The sequence below is a fragment of the Triplophysa rosa genome, linkage group LG21, assembly GCF_024868665.1.
Source record: "Triplophysa rosa linkage group LG21, Trosa_1v2, whole genome shotgun sequence".
Lineage (NCBI taxonomy): Eukaryota > Metazoa > Chordata > Actinopteri > Cypriniformes > Nemacheilidae > Triplophysa > Triplophysa rosa.
Window position 1 is genome coordinate 21,260,173 of NC_079910.1, and position 23,782 is coordinate 21,283,954.

The window sequence follows — 23,782 nt, forward strand, 5'->3', positions numbered from 1 at the left end:
CTTTTTCAATGTTTACCAAACAACTGTTTTGTTGAAACGGTAACATTAGCATTTTATACAAATGGCCATAACCTCCGAATAATAATGTTTTTCCGTCCCTGCGGTACGTACTCCGGTTGTTCCTGACTTTACAAAGGGGGAGACAAACGTCTACTAACTTACACCTAACTGCCTATGTCGCTGTCAGATCAAACGCTTTGAACAGCGTTGCTATTTACGATTAGCTAACTTTAGTTACTTCACTACTCTCAACGTGTACTAGATAGCACGCAAGAAATATATCTAATTATAGAATTGTAACAGTAACTTTCGCAATAGAATACATGTTAAATGATTAATTACGTTAATATATTGCCTTACCTTTGCAAAGAAACACCGTTCCTTGTATCACTGCTATCTGCTGTCTCAGTAGACGACATCTTTTTTTACTGTTGCGGCCACCGTCGTACTTCGAAAGGGAGATTCGTTGCAAAACTATAATACAACGCTAGTGGCCGCTGATTTTCAAGAACTGCGCCTTTAAATAAAAATAGAAAATTTGTTTTTTAAATGTTAAAAAATAAATTCAGTTAAAACAATAAGATCCAATCAGACAGTTACCAATCAAAAAAAATCATCAAAAAGTGGCACAGAAGCTCCATCTGAAGTGGTATTATTTAGACACATTTACATAGACTTTACATAGACATAGATTTTCATGCAGCTCATTCGTAAATGTAATTTTTCGAATTTATAAATAGGCTATGTTAAAAAAAAACTTTAAAAGTTTGATATTTTTTAAGTAAAAACTGTCTATGTAAAGTGTAAATATGAAAAGAAATGTAAATATGAAAACAAAACCGCCAGTAGGGGGAGGTAAATCTTAACGTGCGAGTCATTCATTAATTCAAAACGCAGATTCGTTCAGAATCACTGTTGCTTGGAGACACGCAACAGTACTGGTGTGGCTTTGTTTGATACTATTTTCACGAAATAGAGCAAAAACAGACAGTATTGTGGCTGAAGTCACTTAATATCAGCTCGATTATTAGACTTCAGTCAGATCAGTAAGTACCACATATGCAATCATACCAATACTCTGAGAAACAGCTGCGATAGACTGTGTTACAGGTGTTCAGCCGCAACACTGGTTACATCACTTGCACACCATGACCGTGGCACCGGCCCCAACGTCGTTTTTTGTAGTAATAAAAATAATTTAGTTCAGTTAGAGAACAGATGCAGTTGGGTCAATATAAGTACCTTTGGTGTCCTCATCAGAATCGCTCAGTCATTCAATTAACTTAAAATTACTGGTACAATCGGAATGGTTTGGATTTACTCAAAAAAGTTTCGTCAACATTACTTAAATTTATTTTGTTCATACAACTAAAGTTGTATTTGTTCAAATTACATAATATTGTTGCGTGGAACCACTTGACGCAGTTTTTTTAAATAAATTCAACAAATCAATTTGTTGAGTGTAGTGATGGAAGATGATGTATGACAATGACTCACTGTGTGATGTAACCTGTTAAAATGTAGTTAGAATGTGCCTAGAATTCAAGATATGAGGATAAAAAATGGTTTTTGTCTTATATTTATATCATATGATATAGGTAAGCAATCACACAAGAAAAAGTGCTGTTTTCCTGAATATCTGCTCGATTGGAAAATGTCATATTTATTTTATACAACAGTAAAATAACCAAGACGTTAATAAACACAGTATTGTCAATATTGTCTGTTTTCGTTCTATTTTGCCAACAAAAATAGTTCCAAACAAAACCACACCAGAACTGTTGTGCGTCTCTGAGCAACACAAAGCAGTAATTCGTTATGAATGAAACCACGGTTTTAAATGAATCAAGTGAGCAGTTTTAGTTTAATACTAAGAATATCATATATTGCTTAAGGGATTCTTCTTGTTACTGTTGTTTCTCTGACATTCCCATTTTATTCACCCATTAAAGTCTTCGTCCACCCTGTCATTGTCCACCCTGTCATCTTCATCTTTTATGAAGATTAGCAAATTATTTTAACAAGTTAGCAAAACATTTTGTATGGTTTCTCTGTAAAGAAAAGAGGGCCAGTTAATATTGTTTGAAAGTTTGAACAGATATCTTTGTTGTAAGACGTTATTTAGAAAATAAAGTGCAACTATTGCATATTTTACAGGGATACAAATATTTTTGAGTAGTTTCATTATTATCAAAGCAATTTCTGATTAATTAAAATGTATTGTTGAGAAAGGGACCAAGTATCTTACTGAAAATCTACATTTTATAATGACAGGGTGGACATATTTTGTGGTTTGCTCGTACATTGTCTGCTTGCAGTTGATTTATAAAAAGCACTACAGCTTGACCAACATGCATTTCTAACAGTTTAAGGTCTCCTTAATACATCAAATATGAATTTAAATGGAAAATCTCAGCTTTTTATTTTAGAAATTGTTACGTCTCAAAGGGGCTTTATAGTGATAGTGAGACTTAACTGAACGTGCTCAATTCAGCGTGAGATGAATGAGAGTTGCAGCACAGATCAGCAGCAGGAGTCAGATTTCACCTTTTTTCGCCCATTTTGCCTCACTTTTCTTGAATGACAAGACAATGGTCGAAGATTTGGTTGCCAAACGATATGTAAACGTGCATATTTAAGCGAGTTTGTCATTGTACTGTTTTGTTGTTGTCTTTTTTATTAAGAATAATAATGAACCCACCCACCATTCACGCAATTGTCACCTCCGAATTGCCGCTACTTCAAAAGTGAAAATATGCGCATGGGCATTCATAAAATTATGTTTTTTTTAATTAATTTTTGGAGGCATTTTTGCCCCAAGCCCCCGTTAATTAAATTTGTCAGGCCGTCACGGACACGCCCTTCAGCGAAAACTCAAGATCTTTGATATTTATCATCGCTAAGGCCCTAAGATTAGACTTACCAAATATGATGTTGATCCTATTAAAGCTCTAGGAGGAGTTTGTTAAAGTACAACGTCTAGAAATGGCAAAAACTGCAACATTTTTGCAGACAAAACTCAAAATATCTCACTTCCTGTTGGGATTTCAGTTTTTATTTGTAGGTATTGGGCTGTTACATGTGCTTACCAGAGGTCGCGTTAGACTTTCACACGTCATAATCAATTATTACTTTAATTATTTTAATTTTTATATTTTAATGATAATAAGACATTTAATAGCTTCTGTTTTCATCCATGTTTTCATTTTTATTCACAAACTTACAGGATAAGCAAATAGGCCTAGGCTATGCATTTATTTATATTATGAAAAGACAGTTGAACAAAGACTACGTCACTTTTCAGTTTTCATCTTGAACACTTGGATCATGGATCGAGAGTGAACGCGATCATCCCTGCCTCTTTACTAATTTACAAATGAAATAAACATGAATGAGAGTCAGAAAATATGTTGAAAGATACAGTAGCTTACTGAAATCTGTATCACGTCTTAATCAGTTGCAAAGAATGTCATGTAACATTATACCTCAGAAAAGCCATTTATTGACCATAAACTTGATAATCAGCAAGAAAAATAACAAAACGATCCATTTAAAGGTGTGATGAATTAAAATCACAATTTTAACCCAAGCTTTTGTTATATAAGAGGGAATGGTATTCACGCGAACATCCTGTAAGTGTCAGAACTGAAAACGCCCTTGTTACTGAGATTACATCTGTTATTGACACCAGGCCCAACAAACGCCAGGTTCTGGAATGCATTTATCTATGATGACATTGATAGGTTGAACACCGCCTCCACAGAAAAATATCATCAACTACTTCTCTAGCCCCGCCCACTGGTTCGCACATGACAGAACCAGTGGCGCGGAACCAGATAGAGCGAGCAAGCAATGAACAAACTCAATCCATTTTGGCATGTAGACGTGGTGAACACCACTTGCTGAACTTCAAACCGTGCATCAAAATGGAGAAAAAATTGGATATATGGGATGGGATATATTAAATTCCACATACTACCTGAGGATTGTTGCCAACCATGTCTATATCTTAATGACTACAGAAAACCCATCTTTTGATGCCTACTTCCAGCAGGATAATGGACCATGTCAGAATGCTCAAATGATCTCAAACTGGTTTCTTGAACATGACAAGGAGCTTACTGTACTCCAATGGCCTTCAGAGTCACCAGATCACAATGCACGTGGCTTTGCTGAAGGAACAATAAATATGTCCAGGATAAAGGGGAAAGGGACACAAATTATTTTTGCAAATGTGTTCACTGTCCACTGTAGGGCCTTGCAGTCTGGTGCACTGCAGTGTGTATTATATGTGCATACGTGTGTCTGTATTACATATTACTGACCAACCCTGAAATTGTTCTGTGTGGGGAAGACTTTTATACACTGTGGATGTGTTAAGGTGTGAGCACTCAGCCTAGATGTAACGACAAAGGTGCCTTGCGCGCCGATGGGCTCCTGACATCAGCCTTAGAATGTTGTACTTATTAACATTATCGTAAATATAACATTTTTGTTGAATTATTTACTACTCATATAAGAATTAATGTTCTGCATAACATGTTACCATATATTTCTTTCTTTTATCTTCTCTTATCTGGTGTGCATAGTGTCATTGTGTGCATGTAATGTCCCGTGCAGTGCTGTGTGCATATCTGTGTGTCTTTGTTTTATGCATGTGTGTTGTGTGCCTGTGTTCTGTGCGCAATTGTTTGCATTCACTGAGTGTGTGTTTTGTGCGCTGTGTGAGTGTGAGCTTGTGTGTATTTATGCATATTATTTCCGTCTTTATCATAAGAGTGTGCGTGCACTGTCTACTCATAGTGTCGTGTGTGAATGAGAGTGTGCATGTGTATTAATGTTAATATAAATTCTTCAGAACACAAGAGGCTATTTTGAAGAATGTGCATTGTATTAACAAAAAAGATCTATATCTCTGCAATAGAATGTCATAGAGACACAAGAGTTGGTTCGTTTTACTCATGGCTAAGTGTATTATAATATGACAGGTGACAAGCCACGCCCATAGCAAAAAAACACATTACCTAAGCAACCGTTTAGACAGACCTATATCTCTCGAGAATAACATCATATAGACACTGGTGTTGTTTTTTCGTTTGACTTGTGGTTTAGTGTTATTAATTGGCAGGTGCCATTCCACGCCCATAGCAACCAAACAGTTTAGCTTAGCAACCATTTAGCAAGATCTATATCTCTGCAACAGAACATCATAGAGACATGAGAATTGGTTAATTTCACTCGTCAGTTTACACCTGTTTTTGCATATGAGTGTAAGCATGCACAGTCTGTATTAAACGTTACTGAACATTTTTGTCATTTTTCTTGGTGTGGGAGATTGTCATCCGTTGTGGATGTGTTATGGTGCGATTCCTGAGCCTAGTCGACGACAGCAAACGTACCTTAGAGGTCTTAAACTGCTCGAACCAGATGATTGCTGCTTGCAGCTATATTTTTTGTTATCATTTTATTAATATTAATATTTTATTATTATAAAATGGACTTATGCTGCCTTCACAAGCTATTGGAAATTTGATACTTCACACTTCTGAATTCGTAATTATAAGCTCATCGCATTTAAGTATGAAATGGGAGGGCATTCATGTGCATTTTTTACCTAGGTAAAATTGTATTTACGATAATTCCGAAAGCTGGTGAAGGCATCATAAAACGTCTTGGTTACGGATGTAACCTCGGTTCAGTCGAAACTGACAGAATGGGGTTTGACTTGAGAACCTATCATCTCCGATTATACTTCTGAAAATACTTCGATTTCGAGCGGAACGACACTGACCGGCCTGGGCGAGTCACAAGTGAGCGTCCTCGCGAATCGTAACCATCCAGTGGTGTAGTAAGGCATCAATTCGTGTGACCACGACGAGAGAGGCTCTTACTACCGGCCGCACAGGCGGTGGCCTTGTTACTCTAGAGGCAAGATGGCCGCCCGACACCGTAAGGACCACTGGGAAGCGCTACCCCCTTGCCTGAGGGGGGGGGGGAGCGCTACGGAGACCACATCTGCCGAAGGGAGATAATACGTGGAAATACTTACACGGTCTCACCAGTGGGGAGATCTCATGGGAGTAGTAGTACGAGGCCCCAACCAGGGGTGCACAGAAACGGTGGAGTCACAGGGGAACCAAGAGTGAGAAAGCGTCAGACGGTCACTATGTGTGGAGCACTAGCTCAGATACAAGGGTCCACCTTGTGAGGGAAACTCACATATACTGGGCTTGAATACGAGCTGCTCCACCGAGCTCGTAAACCTGAAGTGCTTAGTGATGGATGGAATGCCTATACTTCATCCAGTGGAGGAAATAGGGAGGCTGGAGTAGCACGCTTACTCGCCTGAAGAGGGGAGAAGGCGCTTCGCAGGCGTACGCACAGCCGCCCGTCGGTCTCATTCAAGACCCGGTTCGACACCGTGCAAAAATGCTGGACGCAGCCCAACCCGCAGCTCTGTGGATGTCTGCCAGAGAGGCGCTCTGAGCCAGTGCCCACGAGGAGGCTACACCCCGGCGGAGTGAGCGTCACTCCAGTGGGCAGGGGCCTGAGATCAGTAAGCCACGTGATGGCGTCCACAATCCAGTGCGCCAATCTCTATTTTGGAGACAGCCTCCCTGCTGTCCCCCAAAACAAACAAAGAGCTGCTCAGAGCGTCGGGGGCTCTGCGTTCGGTCCGACTAGAGGTGCAGGGCGCGTACTGGACATGACACGGTTAGGGTTGGGTCTTCCTCCCAGGGAGGAGCGCCTGCAAGTTCCCCACCTGGTCTCTGATGGGAGTGGTGGAGACTTTGGGCATGTGGCCAGGCTGGGGTCTAGCCCACGAGGGGGTACCCGCAATTCTAGGCACTCGCTGGACACGGAGAGTGCATGCTGATCCCCTACCCTCCTGATGGAGTCGAGCGCTATCAGGAGAACCGTCTTCATCATGCGAGAGGAAGATCGGGTTCTCTAGGGGCTCGAACGGAGCCTTACGCAGGCCCACCAGGACCACGTGAGGTCCCAGGAGGGTACAGAGCGCGGACGGGGGGATTAGCCCTCCGCGCTCCCCTTAGGAATCTGCTGATAAGGTCGTGCTGTCCGAGAAACTTACCTGAAGGGGGACAGCACAACACCGACCGGAGCACCCTGTGCTGCAGGAAGCGCAGCAGGACGAGAAGAGGCGCCACTTATAGCGACAGTCATCTAGTGGTTAGTGCTCTTGCCCGAGTGACCGTGCTCACAACGCGGGAGACAGGTCACTCAGGATCTCCTCGTCCCGTCCAGGGGCCAGACATGGAGGTTCCAGAGGTCTGGTCTCGGGTGCCAAACCGTGCCCTTCCTCAGGCAAATCGGCCAGGGGGAGTGGTCATCAGAAACGTTAGCTCCGAGAACCAAGTCTGGCTGGGTCAATGGAACGCAACTAGCAGAACTTGATGCTCCTCTTCCCTGGCTCCCCACAGTACCTGTTCGGGGAGGCTCACTTGGGGGAAGGCGTACTTCCGCTTGTTGCGTGGCCAGCTGTGCGCAAAGGCATCCGTGCAGAGGGGGGCCTCGATCAGGGAGTACCCAAGCGGGCTATGGGAGGTGCGCAGGGAGGCGAACAGGACAACCTGTGCCTGCCCGAACTGCTCCCAATGAGCTGGACCGTGCAGGGATGGAGTCGCCATCTTCCGCAGAGCGTGAACTGTCGAGAGAGCACAGTCATATACACGCAGGGAGCGGGTCACCTGCTGACTCCACCGGAGGAGGCGTCGGGCGAGTCGTGTTAACTGCAGTGAGCGAACGCCACCCTGACGATTGATATATGCTACTGCCGTAGTGCTGTCCAACCGGACCAGCACATGCTTGCCCTGCACGACAGGTTGCAGCCTCTTCAGTGCGAGTAGCACGGTCCACAACTCTAGGCAATTGATATGCCAGCGCAGGCGGGAGCCCGTCCAAAGCCCCGACACACTGCACCCCAAACCTGCAGGGAGGCGTCCGTCGTCACCACGACATGCCTCGTAACCTGCCCTAGGGGTACCCCTGCCCGAAGGAAGGTCATGGAAGACCAAGGGGTTAGGGTGCGTCGGCAGCGAGGCGTAATCACCATCCGCCTGCTGCCGGTGTGCCACGCTCTCCAGGGAACTCGACTCTGAAGCCAGTGTTGGAGCGGTCTCATGTGCATCAACCCGAGGGGTATCACCGCCGCCGAGGATGCCATGTGTCCCAGGAGCCTCTGAAATAGTTTCAGGGGAACCGCTGACTGCTTGAAATGATCCAGGCAGTTCAACACCGACTGGGCGCGTGCTGTGGACAGTCGTGCTGCCATGGTGACAGAGTTGAGTTCCATACCAAGATAGAGGATGCTCTGCACAGGGGAGAGCTTGCTCTTCTCTCGGTTGACCTGTAGCCCCCATCGATCTAGGTGCCGGAGCACCAGGTCCCTGTGTGCACACAACAGATCTCGCGAGTGTGCCAAGATAAGCCAGTCATCGAGATAGTTGAGTACCCGCACACCCTTCTCCCTGAGGGGAGAGAGGGCGGCTTCCACGATCTTCGTAAAGACTCGTGGAACAGAGACAGACCGAAGGGGAGGACTCTGTACTGATATGCCTGACCCTCGAAAGCGAACCGTAGGAATGGGCGATGACGAGGGAGAATCGAGACATGAAAGTAAGCGTCCTTTAGGTCGATTGCCATGAACCAATCCTGACATCTGCCAGATGTCAGGATGCGCTTCTGCGTGAGCATCCTGAACGGCAGCTTGTGCAGGTGTCTGTTCAGGGTATGCAGATCTAGGATGGGGCGCATCCCCGCCTCTTTTGGGGACGATGAAGTAGGGGCTGTAAAACCCCTTGGACATCTCGGCTAGGGGGACGGACTCGATCGCACCCTTCGCCAGGACGCCAGTAGGAGCTCGGCTGACCGGTGTGAGGTGCCCGGAACTTGGGGGTTTCTGGCGAACTGGATCGCTAGCCGAGACGGATCGTTCTCCTCAGCCACCGTGACGGTGTGGGAAGCTCGAGCCAAGCTCCCAGGGACCGCGACAGGGGGACTAAGGGTACGATCTGCTTCATCGACCCCCCGGGGGGTGGTTGATGGCTGGCAGTGCGGGTCTCTCGCCGGGGGCGGCCCCCGGGAAGAAGACTGGCTCTGCTGGTTCGCCTGCCTGGCATGCAGCTCCACGCACCATCGATTTGAGAGTGCTGAGGGCTGCAATGTACATTCGATGTTGGCCTGCCAGACGCAAGTCGAGTTGCCGAACACCGTCGTGTAGAGGGTGAGAGCGGCTGTGATAAACACCCAGAGAGAGAGAGAAAAACCTTTAGAAGTGGGTAGTTGGGACGGGGCAGGAACCATCCCGGATCGACCAACCAGCAATGGAATGGCTGGGGTTGGGCCCAAAAGGTGTTCTCGATCTCCCTCGGGTCTTCCCATGAGGGCCGCTACGGCTTCCGCCGCGGCTGCTGATGGGGTGGTGGTCTCCTCTTCGACGTTTTCTGGGGGGCCACCGAGTGGGGGCACCGGAACCGGAGTGTCGAAGAGGACCAGGGCTGCTGGGAAGCAGAGGGTACACGGGATCTCGACAGCCAGGGGGCGGCCGAGTCGCGGCGGGGGAGGATATGCTTGATATCCTCTGTCTGCTCCTTTTACTGTCGAGAACTGTGGCTCGGCAGTATCACCAAACAGCCCCCCCTTGCGAGATGGGTGCGTCGAGAAAGCGGACTTTCTCGCAACCCATCTGTGCAGGGTTTGGCCAGAGGTGTCTCTCCTGGACCACATGTGTGGACATCGCCCGACCCAGGGCCCGCACGGTCACGTTGGTCGCCCGTAGAGCGAGGTCGGTGATGGCGCGGAGTTCCTGCATAAGCGCTGGGTCGGTTTTACCCTCGTGGAGCTCTCTGAACGCCTTGGCCTCAGGATGGCCATAGCGTGGAGAGAGGGGACAGCTTGGCCCGCAGCAGAGTAAGCTCTCGACATCCTGGATGCCGAAAAGCCTACTGCTTTGGACGGGAGTCTAGGTCGAGCCCCAGGGGGACTCAACGTATCCTCTAGCTGCCCCACCATCGAGGGAAGAAAGGGTGATGGAACTAGTTGACGTGCACGCGCCGAAGGGGGCGTTCCAGGTCGTACTAAGTTCCTCATGCACTTCCGGGGAAACACGGCACTGGGGCGAGTACGGCATGGAGCCGCTCTCAAACCCGAGGTACCATGTATCCAGCCTCGCATTGGGAGAGGCAGTGCAGGCACTGCAACCCAACGCCGGCAGCCCGGGAAAGCATGGCTGACATTTCGACGTCCGCTTCTTCCTGATCTCGACCCCCCGAGGGAGGGAGCTTCAAGGAATCGTCGGAGTCTGATGCCAGTAACTCACCCTCCGATGCTGCAACAGACATCTCATCATCACGTACCGTGTCCGATACGTGGTTGAGGAATAAGACGGCGGACCGTCTCATGGGGAACGGTCAGACGAGCAAGACGAGGTGTGAATGGTCCGCGAGCCAGTGGCTGACGGATTAGCGCTCACAGTAATCCTCATATCACCCTCGCTGCTCGCCGTAGCAGGCGGCAGGGACGTAGTCCTGCCGTCACAGAACTGGAAGCAGACGAGGTGGTGGCTGAGCCCCGTGGGAACACAGCCACCCGTGACGCAACGTCTGAATCATCAACCGCCCGCAGTGCGGGCAGGACGTATCCACAAGGGCTGCCCCAGCGTACTGGAAGCAGACCTCGTGTCCGTCCCCCTCCTCGATGAGTGTGTTGCACCCACGAGAACAGCGGGACATGCCACGCTGGAGAAATTTGCTCTTTTAGAATGCAGACGGTGTGGCACCGTCTGCTAGCTCGAACACCTCTGGAACCGCCGAGACGCCCAGGGGAAGTCGCCGCAGGAAGGGACCGTCCACTGCACCGGCAATCTGGAGTTGCTAAGTAGTAGCGAGAGTTGATCTTCACAAGCTAAGGCTCCGAAGAACAAAAGGTGAATGAATGAAGCACGCCGTCTCCCTTTTATACCCGGATTTCCGGGGGCGGAGTCCGGCATGCAAATTTCATTCGCCAATTTTCATTGGCCTTTTCTAAGTAGTCGGAAGCGATTGGTTCTCAGGGACGAACCCCATCTGTCGGTTCGACACAACGTCGAGAGACCGACAGAAAGGGAACAGACATTTTTACCGTAGCATTTTAAAGATAAAAAATTTGCTATCGCATTAAGTACTTTTGCATGTAAATGCACACACACACATGCATGCACGCACACACATACAACTTTTCCTAAACGCTTAAATACCATTTTACCAATCATTGTATTGGGGCGGTCAAAAAACATAAATACATAACCTTTTAAAAACTGTGTCAAATGTATATATGACATTCTACATCAGGGGTCTGCAACTACTTTTCTTTGAGGGCCAGATTCCAAAAGTATAAATAAGATGCGGGCCAGTTTTTTACCATATCCTCATTTCTTCTGTTATTTATTGCATTTTGTTCCTTTTATACTGTTTTTGTTGCTGTTACTTATAGGCCATATATTAAAACATGCACACAAATATTTGATCCAGTATTTGTGCCTTTTCATGATATTAAATTAAAAGGGATATTGTCTTTTTAATTGTATTTTATATTCCTTAATGCGTTACTTTACCCAAAAATTGCTACTAATTTACTCACCCACAGTCCTCCAGTACATCGAGATGTGGGTGGCATTGTTTTTTCAAGAAGATATTTATGAAGATATTTGGTTGAATTAAAGTTAAATCATTAAAAGTAAAAAACGCAAATACATTCAACACAAAAGTAATCCCTGCCCCTTGTGACGTTAAATAAGCATCTTATAAAGCGAGTCAATTGATCTGTGCAAGGAACTGAACACTATTATCACATCTTCGGGTGAATTCCAATCGCATAAATGCCCCACGCATTTATAGGGCAGAGCCTTTGTATAGTGCGAGTTCTGGGGGAGATGAACAGCTGTTTTTCGTAAATATAGCCATTATTCATAATGAATGCAGTAATAAAAACAACACCGTTTTCCCCTTATCTGAGACAACCGTTCACGTGGTGTACCCTTCCTACAGTTAGCCTACTTTCAAGGGCACAAAACGCGTTTTAGAACGCGACCTATCGCGTGCGCAAACCGATTGGCTGTGGCTGTGCAATGCATTGCTGATTATAACGTTGTAAATAGCATTAAGTTTCTTGGACTGACCGATCAAATCGCTTTATAAGACGTAAATCATTATGAGCCGCGGGAATTACTTTCGTTTTGAATGTAGCAGCGTTTTGGACTTGGACTAAAGAGGACGTGCATTTAAAGCACACCGTTCTTAAAGTCTCTCCACTTATTTGAAATGTTAAGGCGGGCCAGGTAAAGATGATTGACGGGCCGCATTTGGCCTGCGGGCCGCCAGTTGACTAGCCCTGTTCTACATAGTAAACAGTCAACTTTTCAGCACCCTGGACAGAAATCATGGCAAACCTTTAGCATTTACTCTGAAAGGAACAAATTACAAAATGTTTTAATTTTTTACCGATAGATACCTTAGGATAGCCTCAATGTCAAGCACAGAAAAGTCAGACCCAAGAGCAGATGAGATATCACAAAAACTTTGAGTCAATAAGGGGATAAAGCAAAGGGTAAACTCAAAAGAAAGACCGAGCCAGGCTCAGAGAGTCCACTGGGTGAGGCAGAAAGGAATTCAGGCAGGCAAGGGGTCAGCCGAGGTGGGTACAGTGTCCAGGACAGAAGGCAGGCTCATACAGTCCGAAGCAGGTAAGGGTCAATCGAAGCGCAGACAGAGCACAGGGGGAAGAGAAAACTCGTTATCCAATCTGGTGGATGTCTAAATGGTGGGGAGAGATCCGAGTCCAAGCGGCTGAACAGGCCAGGTAACTCCAACAAAGAGCAAAGAAAATATTGAACTACAACTAGAAGAAAACTAGATTAATAAGGTACACAAAAATGACGAACTAGACTTAACAATAAGGAGCGAAGCAAAATGATGAATGCAACAGCCACGAAAGATAGAACAAGAGGGCAATATAAAGCTACAGTAGAATTTGTCTGCTTTTTTGCTTGGTGGTAGTCAAGGACACTGAGTATAACTCTAATATGAAACTTTCAACGCACCCTTAAAGGTTATTGAGATGTAGCACCTTAAAATTGCCCATAAGTGCAACAGCCCATTTAACAGTATTGACACATATGCCAACTTCATGGGTCCATAACTTAAAAATGCTACAGTAGAAATGTCTGTTTTTACTTGGTGGTAGTTAAGGACACTGGGTATAATGCCAATGTGAAACTTTCAACGCACCCTTAAGGGTTCTTGAGATATATCAACTCGAAATGGCCCATGAGTGCACTGACCCATTGAAGTGTATTGACAAGAATGCCAACTTCATGGGTCCATAACTTTATAATGCTACAGTAAAAATGTCTGTTTTTTTGCTTGGTGGTAGACAAGGACACTGAGTATAACACTAATGTGAAACTTTCAATGCACCCTTAAGGGTTCTTGAGATATATCAACTCAAAATGGCCCATGAGTGCACCGCCCCATTGAAGTGTATTGACACGTATGCCAACTTCATGGGTCCATAACTTTAAAATGCTACAGTAAAAATGTCTGTTTTTTTCGAATGATGATAGTCAATCACACTGGGTATAACCCAAATGTGAAATCTTCAACGCATCCTTAAGGGTTCTTGAGATATATCAACTCAAAATGGCTCATGAGTGCACCACCCCATTGAAGTGTATTGACACGTATGCCAACTTCATGGGTCCATAACTTTAAAATGCTACAGTAAAAATGTCTGTTTTTTTGCTTGGTGATAGTCAAGGAAACTGGGTATAACCCCAATGTGAAACTTTCAACGCACCTCAGTATCAACTCAAAATGGCCCGTGAGTGCAATGGCCCATTGAACAGTATTGTGATATACGGCAACCTCATGGGTCCATAACTTTAAAATATGTTATAGTAAAATTACATTATTTTGCATGATGATAGGCAATAATAATTGGTATAACTCTGCAATGACACTTTCAACGCACCATCAAAGCCAGCTGAGATAAAGCTCCGCCAATGGTCCAATATTTCAATGTCTTATTTATATGTTTTGTCACATATGCCAACTTCACGATCCATAACTTAAAAATGCTACAGTAAAAATGTCTGTTTGTTCGCTTGATGATAGTCAAGGACACTGGGTATAAGCCCAATGTGAAACTTTCAATGCACCCTTAAAGGTTATTGAGATGTAGCACCTTAAATTTGCCCATAAGTGCAACGGCCCATTTAACAGTATTGACATATATGCCAACTTCATGGGTCCATAACTTTAAAATGCTACAGTAAAAATGTCTGTTTTTTCGAATGATGATAGTCAATCACACTGGGTATAACCCAAATGTGAAATTTTCAACGCATCCTTAAGGTTTCTTGAGATATATCAACTCAAAATGGCCCATGAGTGCACCGCCTCATTGAAGTGTATTGACACATATGCCAACTTCATGGGTCCATAACTTTAAAATGCTACAGTAAAAATGTCTGCTTTTTTGCTTGGTGATAGTCAAGGGATAGATAGGAAACTGGGTATCGCTGCAATCTTAGGCAGCTGCCCGGGATGTGTGCGCTCACTGCCTGCGTTTGCTGTTGGTGCTTTTACCCACAGTGTGCTTAGTGCACGCTCACTGCTAGCTGCCCCACTATGCACGCTGGCTTCCAACGTTTGTGGGTGCATATATATTTAATATATTAGACATGTATACAATTTTTATAAAGAACGTTTGTGGGTCCTGCAAAGTCAATGACATACGTGGCACGCTGCAATAAAAGTTATGTATAACATTTAGTGCTTACAATAGAGAGAAAATGAATAAACTACGTAACTTAAGCTGCATTTAGACTGAAATAAAAACTTGAATAAAAATAGTGTGTAATAGTACTCGTCTATTCTTTTGTGTATTCTTTGGCTAAAGGATTTTTTTGTCAGTGCAGTGAGCATGCCAGTCGTAAACATTAATCATGTTTAATCAAATCTTATTTTCACTTTATTATGAATGGAATTTGATCGTAATGGCTGACAATGCCCCAGTTGTGCTCAGTAGTTGTTCATATTGGGCAGATATGTGTTCACAGCTAAAGACAGACAAACAATGAGATAGAGAAATGAGAAAAATATAAAAGCTATTGTTGGGTTATTTCTATGTAGATTTTTTAAATGACAAAGACTGCAGTTTTAATGTTCTTTTATTAATTTATTTATATGAAGTACAAGTAGCAATGAGGTACAATTAAAACAAAAAGATTTTCCTTTAGCAAACGAACACACCTCCATCTTAAGTTAAATATAGCCTACTTTGTCAACGCAAAATAAAAAAGCTATCAGTTTATGCGTTTTAGTGAATACAGTCTAAATGAAATAAAAATAAACACATGTTCTATCTACTATACAGTAGCCTGCAAAACGAATGCAGCAAATGCACCTGGATATTAAGGTATGGCGTTTTCAGTCATATATTACTCGACATATTATTTATAGTGAACTATATCCACAACAAACTTACATTATATCCTGAGTTCCTTTATCGAAAATATGCAGGTAAGTTATTTTTTACATGTCAAATAATTGAGGAATAAATGCTCTCTTGTTATCATTATCAAAATGTTGGTAACACTTTACAATAAGGTGCTATTAGTTAACATTAGTAAATGCATTAGCTAACATTAGCTAACAATGAACAATTTCATTTTTCAGCATTTATTTATCCTTGTTAATGTTAGTTCATGTCAATACAGCTATTCATGTTAGTTCATGGTGCAGTAACTAATGTTAACAGTGACAACGTTTGATTTTAATAATGTATTAGTAAATGCTGAAATGAACATGTAGTAATATTAATAAATGCTGTAGAAGTATTGTTCATTGTTAGTTCATGTTAGCTAATGCATTAAATAATTGTTAACAAATAGCACCTTATTGTAAAGTGTTACCAAAATGTTTAATCTGCATGAAACAGAAAGTGCATAACCATACAAAAACACGAACATCATTGCTTTACTGATAAAACGGGAATATAACATAGATCGATAGATTTGTTGGTTCAGCAGAACGTCCAGTCGTTGAATGTGTAGTGTAGTGGTCTGGCACAGCAGTTAGGTGTGTGCTCCTTTCTGACTGACAAAGACTGGAATCGGCTCTAGTCATAAGAAAAAATCTTTACGTGTGTTGTGTCCAGATTGTTTCAGCTGTGTCCTGGATCAAAGTTATAGCATTTAAATACTATTACACACTATTTTTTATTACAAAAATTATTATTTCAGTCTGTAGCTTACATAGTTTATTCATTTTCTCTCTATTGTAGCACTAAATGTTATACATAACTTTTATTGCAGCATGCCACGTATGTCATTGACTTTGCAGGACCCACAAACGTTCTTTATAAAAATTGTATACATGTCTAATATATTAAATATATATGCACCCACAAACGCTCGAAGCCAGCGCGCATAGTGGGGCAGCTGGCAGCGAGCGTGCACTAAGCACACAGTGGGTAAAAGCACCAACAGCAAACACTGGGAGTGAGCGCAAACAGTGGAGGCAGCAGGCACAAACGCAGGCAGTGAGCGCACACATCCCGGGCAGCTGCCTAAGATTGCAGCGGTATGAGCTTGGCTATGCTGCAGCAACAAACGATCAACCCGCGTAGTCTTGTGGGCGTGGTCGCAATTTGAAAATTTTAAATCCTTTTTATTGCAATGTAAGAAGTCCCACTCTCCAAAACAGCATGTTTGGAGTTTGATTGGATAATAAGAAAAAATAACTGGCCATTGTGGCCAAAGCGCTCCGTTTGACTTTTCCCAGATCTTCTACTCTTCCCTGTCGAACCCGGAAGCTAACCTTACCCACTGAACCATTTCTGAATCTGAATTTGAATCTGAATTTGAATTTCTGCGTTTTGAATTGTTCTATACTCAATTTAAAACATTTAATATTAAATATTCATATTAAAATATTAAAAATCAAATTCAGAACTATATTGAATGTCAGGAAATATTCAGTTTTGTGCAATTATACTTATCTAAAATTCAGATTTACAAAATTCAAATTCAGATTGTTTTGTCATATTTCTGGCTCCATACGAATAAGAAGCTGGATTCAGCCTCGTTGTGTAAATTCAGCCTAAAAGGCACCAAATACCAGGAATGACCCATTACCACCTCGGGTGTGTCATCGGATTTTCCTTACATATTTTAGAATATTTTTCCATATACTGTATATGTTATTATATATGTTATTTTCATATGTATACAATATATTTCTCTTACCTGTGTTTAATCTGAAGATCTGCAGTCTGTGCTGTGATGCAGCTCGATCTCAGTTTGATGCTCTTCCGATCCGGTTCTGACTGGTCTGAACCTGCAGCAGAGCTTTTATATTCCACAGAAGCACTTTCACTTTCAATATGACCACACTCTACACTGTTAAAAAAAATCGGTGTATTGACAGTTAAATGATTATTATTATTTTAACGGAAATTTTACATACAACGTGTTACGGGTGTTTTTCCGTTTATATACATTTTCGAATTGCATTATGGGACCGTGATCGCGGCTCCGAACTTTTGATGGTCATGGACGAATAAGCACAGCCATAACACAACATTTTACCCAAGTTTTTCCACTGGTAAGTACTCCCCTACTGGAAAAACCAGCTACACCAGCTCAAACTGGTTGACCAGTCTGACTCTCTATTAAAATATTGTGTACCATATAATAAAAACAATGAATAACACAGATACAAAAATTCCATGAAAATGTATTTATCATACATAAAACACACAAATCTGTGTAAACTTCACAATTTAAGCAAGAAATAAATTATAATAGTGTATAGTATCGAAAAACTGCATGTACGAGTTGAAAGTTACACAAGCTGAATACCTTAAAAAATGTACTTATTCAACTTAATTTTTTCTGTTACGTATCCCCCCACTTTTCCTGCTCTGGGGCCCGTTTTTCGTACCTCGCTAACAACATCAAAGATCAATTGAAATATCTGAGATGACCTAATCCCGCTAATCGTGATCTGGGTAATTCAGTTCTTGGAACGCACCTCTTGTGTACGATTAGTAAATCTGGATTTAATTCTCTGGGATCATTGCACACCCACGCACTGTTTGGAAAGGCAGCATACAGGTATATCGATAGAAGAACTAGTGATCAGCAGCGCTGCTATTGTTTACTGCGGTCAAGCCAGCCGCCACTTCGGAAACGACAGTCAAACTAGCCCTCACTCGGTTTTGTTATGTGCGCATATACTGCGCATTACGGTAAAAGCGGCTTTTTGGATTTCAAAATAAAGCGATCTATTTCGAACGTGGTTTCAGTCTGTCGTTTGTGAATTAATTAAAATACAAATGCATTTAGAAAATGAAATATATTTATATATAATTTTACCCATAAAACGATGTATCCCAGATAGCACAATCCATCTGGTTTACGTCTATTTGACGTCTGCATTTACATCTGCAAGACATCTTAAATACATAGTTTGCTCATCTGCAATACGTCTCGGAGACGTCTGAACGTCTGTAATACGTCTGCTAAAGATCTGGAGATCTGCTGCTTAAAAACATCTGCTAAACATCTTAGAAAGAGCTGTTGTACATCCATTCTAAATCATAAACATCTTACAGACATCTACTAGATGTCTATATGATGTCTGACAGCAGACATCTCCGAGACGTATTGCATATGAGCAAACGATGTATTGTAGATGTCTTGCAGATGTAAATGCAGACGTCAAATAGACGTAAACCAGATGCATGTGTGCTATCAGGGTATGGTATTGAAAAAAGAACCTCAATTGCACTACAATTGAAGGCTTTAACCCAGGCCAAACAGGAAAGATTGACAGTTGTGTTGCTAGGTGGTTGCTAGGCTTTTTAAGCTGTTTTTAAACTGCTAGGCAGTTTTTATATTTTTTACAACAATCTTATCCCACCTCAGTGTGTCACCTAAACAATATCAGGACTGTTCAATGTGGATTTTTGTATGTACAGAACTTCAAAATGGCCTATTATTTCTATAACTCAGATCATAATTTAAAGAAAACTGTCCGATTGCACAGACTCATTCGGTCGAACATTCGGTGCATCCCTAGTCTACTCTCATTTTAAAGTGGAATGAGTCTGTGCAATCGGACAGTTTTCTTTAAATTATGATCTGAAGTTATAGAAATAATAGGCTATTTTAAAGTACTGTACATTAAAAAATCCACATTGAACAGTCCTGATATTGTTTGTGTGACACACTGAGGTGGTGTACTCTCATTTTAAAGTGGAATGAGTCTGTGCAATCGGACAGTTTTCTTTAAATTATGATCTGAAGTTATAGATATAATAGTACATATAGGCAATTTTGAAGTACTGTACATTAAAAAATCCACATTGAACATTCCTGATATTGTTTGTGTGACACACTGAGGTGGTGTACTCTCATTTTAAAGTGGAATGAGTCTGTGCAATCGGACAGTTTTCTTTAAATTATGATCTGAAGTTATAGATATAATAGTACATATAGGCAATTTTGAAGTACTGTACATTAAAAAATCCACATTGAACATTCCTGATATTGTTTGTGTGACACACTGAGGTGGTGTACTCTCATTTTAAAGTGGAATGAGTCTGTGCAATCGGACAGTTTTCTTTAAATTATGATCTGAAGTTATAGATATAATAGTACATATAGGCAATTTTGAAGTACTGTACATTAAAAAATCCACATTGAACATTCCTGATATTGTTTGTGTGACACACTGAGGTGGTGTACTCTCATTTTAAAGTGGAATGAGTCTGTGCAATCGGACAGTTTTCTTTAAATTATGATCTGAAGTTATAGATATAATAGTACATATAGGCAATTTTGAAGTACTGTACATTAAAAAATCCACATTGAACATTCCTGATATTGTTTGTGTGACACACTGAGGTGGTGTACTCTCATTTTAAAGTGGAATGAGTCTGTGCAATCGGACAGTTTTCTTTAAATTATGATCTGAAGTTATAGATATAATAGTACATATAGGCAATTTTGAAGTACTGTACATTAAAAAATCCACATTGAACATTCCTGATATTGTTTGTGTGACACACTGAGGTGGTGTACTCTCATTTTAAAGTGGAATGAGTCTGTGCAATCGGACAGTTTTCTTTAAATTATGATCTGAAGTTATAGAAATAATAGGCCACATAGGCCATTTTGAAGGCCTGTACATTAAAAAATCCACATTGAACAGTCCTGATATTGTTTGTGTGACACATTGAGGTGGTCTACTCTCATTTTAAAGTGGAATGAGTCTGTGCAATCGGACAGTTTTCTTTAAATTATGATCTGAAGTTATAGGAATAATAGGCTATTTTAAAGTACTATACATTAAAAAATCCACATTGAACAGTCCTGATATTGTTTAGGTGACACACTGAGGTGGGATAAGATTGTTGTAAAAAATATAAAAACTGCCTAGCAGTTTAAAAACAGCTTAAAAAGCCTAGCAACCACCTAGCAACATAACTGTCAATCTTTCCCGTTTGGCCTGGGTTAAAGGCTTCAATTGTAGTGCAATTGAGGTTCTTTTTTCAATACCATACATCGTTTTATGGGTAGAATTATATATAAATATATTTAATTTTCTAAATGCATTTGTATTTTAATTAATTCACAATCGACAGACTGAAACCACATTAGAAATAGATCGCTTTATTTTGAAATCCAAAAAGCCGCTTTTACCGTAATGCGCAGTACTTGCGCACATAACAAAACCGAGTGAGGGCTAGTTTGACTGTCGTTTTCGAAGTGGCGGCTGGCTTGACCGCAGTTATTGACTGGTTGTTACGTCAAAAGACGCAGTTACGTCCATAGTTTTTTTTTACCGCTGCTTGAAGATTATGACAAATTTTAAAACCTTATTAAAATGTCAGGAACACTTCAAACGATGCACAGACAGATTACTTTAAGAGATATGTATTACATTTTGAAGCAGTTGTAAACTGAAGTTGTATATTTTGATAAATTAACTTTATCTAAAATTATCTTTTTTAATGGTTAATTGCAATGAGATGGTGTTTTCCCCACAAAATAAAGTGTTTTATACCCATTAGTGTTCACTGCGTCATTTGTAGTCTGTGCTTTGCGCAGACAAGATTGGGTCTCGTGACGGGCCACGACTGACATCTTACCTTCGTTTTTCTGTCTGATGAATGTCAATAGGTACAGTATATCACGAGGCTGCAGGAGAGAGCTGCACCGCCACTGGAGTCGCAAGCCGAACAGGTGGTCAAGCACATCTGACGAGGAGGAGGCGAGGTACAGTGTGAATTCAGCTCATTTGGGCAAGGTTTTTAATCGTAAGAGATTACCAACCTGAGGTTCCTGTTCAGCCTAAGTTTTGATTTGTAGTCACTTCCCACATATTTCAAGATCTACATTACTGACGAATAACGCTGTATTTAAGCACGTGTAATATTTAGTTAGAAGGTAATACATCTTTCACATTTCTAACACAATGCAACCACTTACCTTCTAACTAAATCGTAGAAGGACCCCAAAACAGGTGCACTGCTCACACTGCATTTTTGAAACCGAAATGTATACATGTGCACACTGTACTGGAATAATTGATATGCCATAAAGAGCTACTTCTCAACCCAACTCATAAAGACACCGTGCTCTAACGTACTTGTTTTTTTACAGGACGTCACCACCTACTGCAGTGTCACAGCTCCCAGGTTTTGGGGTGCGTTTGAGGACCTGTTTCCGGTCACCCTTCACGGAAGCTTCCGACGAAGGAGGCGGGAGCAGGGTCAGGCTTCGAGGACTGAAGTTATTGCCATTACTGGAGCGGATACAGCACAGGCAGCGCGTGCAGTATATTCTTGGTAAGTGTTTAGAATGATGCCGCTCACTTTACAGTCTAATTTATGTGTGCGTTTTGTTTAGATAAAACTCACCCAAGGCCTTCTCTCCAGAGCAGTCCACAGACCGGACCGGCCAATACCCCCCGGCATCACGTGTTCGGCGTGCCCTCGAGAGGGAGAACGCCTGGACCACCAACCTGGCGTCTGTGGAAAGTGTTCTTCAGGCGTGGGTGCCCTGCCAGGAACCGTCCCCTGTCTCTGATGACCCTCTTGTTATATCTTCGTCCTTCAGAAGTGGAAAGGCCTCTCCATAAAGCACTTTGAGGGGAAAGGCAAAGGTGCGTCAATGTTTTGCGTATGATACTGCACTATTGTTTTTTGCACATACGTTGATACAGTACATTTGCATATATAGATATTATACACATAGTCTATGTTTAGTTTTTATTATTATGTTTCAGCATAGTTCTTATTATTATGTTTCTTACATTGTACCCATGTATGTATGTGTGTGTATAGCTTTGCACTGTCTTGGCATTCATTGTGGACAGCAAAGTAAGAATCTCATTGCTCATGGAAACTTGTTTCCTCACTGGGCACATGACAATAAACACTTTGAATCCTTGAATACCAACCAGGGAAAGGGGGTGGCTGTTTGCTCAAAAGCATGTTCGTTTGCCTTTGTGCAGGGGTCATCACCACTATGCCTTTTAAGAGGAACCAGGTGGTGTGCGACTACCATGGAGAGGTCGTCACGAAGCAGGAAGAGGAGCGGAGGCTGGAGACACTCGCAGAGGGGCCGTCATACCTGTTTTTTTTTCAAGGGCGGCAAACCCCTCTGCATTGATGCCCAGAATTTCCCCTGCGTTTGCCACCCGGACCAAGACACATTCGGCCGGAGGATGAATCACTCGCAGAAGGTGAACAACATGCGGCCCCAGAGAGTTTCTCTGCACTTTCCTGATGGGCACAGGGAATGCGTGCTGTTCCTCACGCTCCGGGACATTGCCGTGAACGAGGAACTCTTGTGGGACTATGGTGTCTGTAGATCCTCGTTCCACAGAGAAGGGAGGGATGTTACCTGGTTGGATGACTGACCTGGTCAGTAGTGGTCACATTTTTTTTTTTTAGTTTCTACTCAAATTGTAAATGTTTATTTTTGTTTGTTTGTGTGTGTGTGTGTGTGTGTGTGTGTGTGTGTGTGTGTGTGTGCGTGTGCGTGTGCGTGTGCGTGTGTGTGTGTGAAAATAAATTGAAGTGTTTGGTACTCAACTTCTTGTCTTTTCCAGTGTTTGTGTGTGTGTGTTAAAATTAAACCTTGGAACCCCATAGAGGTCATAAAACAGATTATAGAGACAGACGGAGGGATAGTGTGGTAAATGTAAACGATGTGCTTGATATTATTTTGTTGCACAAATCTCTTCTATTTTTTCCCCTACTTTGAAAGTCTCTTTGGATAAAAGCGTCTGCTTAATGACTAAATGTAAATGTGATATCGTTGGATTCAGGGAGCTGCTAGCTAGATATCTAGATAGATAGAATGACAGGTCAAAGGTCAGATTAGATAGACCTGCACATTGTTTGTATACAGTCAGTGCTTTAGTACTTGAGTCCGGACTCGAGACGTTTTTCTGTAGTCTCTGACTTGTCTCGGATTTATAATTCGTAATTTATTCCAGAAGTAAGAAAATATTTACATTTATATTTAAGCATAAGTCCAAGAGCACCCACACAGAAACCGAGTCACATAGCTAGTGATGGTGAAACTAGGCTTCCTGAAGCACATAGGCTTTCCCCTGAAGTTTATCGTAAAATTATTAATTACTCGAAGCTTTTCAAAACAGTGCACAGTGCACACTAATGCCACATTGTGATCAAGCAGCGGAAA

At 42.3% G+C, this 23,782-nt stretch overlaps 1 protein-coding gene and 1 long non-coding RNA gene across 3 annotated transcripts in view; one reads left to right on the top strand and one right to left on the bottom strand.

The window, feature by feature from the left end:
- The window catches only part of LOC130571771 (uncharacterized), a 29,901-nt gene extending 12,482 nt beyond the window's left edge, over positions 1 to 17,419 (bottom strand). For both annotated transcript variants that reach the window (XR_008965124.1, XM_057362925.1), the window contains exons 1-2: positions 17,306 to 17,419; positions 361 to 517 (exon numbers count right to left, since the gene is read on the bottom strand). Coding sequence is in view for 1 of the 2 variants with exons in the window: in XM_057362925.1 (XP_057218908.1) it covers positions 361 to 419 (59 nt within the window). In the remaining variant the exon portion in view is untranslated. The remainder of the gene's footprint in view (positions 1 to 360; positions 518 to 17,305) is intronic.
- A 37-nt stretch (positions 17,420 to 17,456) lies between these two features.
- On the top strand, positions 17,457 to 22,225 carry LOC130571772 (uncharacterized). The gene is made up of 4 exons (XR_008965125.1): positions 17,457 to 17,663; positions 21,248 to 21,343; positions 21,731 to 21,915; positions 22,006 to 22,225. It is a non-coding gene; the product is annotated as an uncharacterized LOC130571772 (long non-coding RNA).
- Positions 22,226 to 23,782: the final 1,557 nt, after the last annotated feature.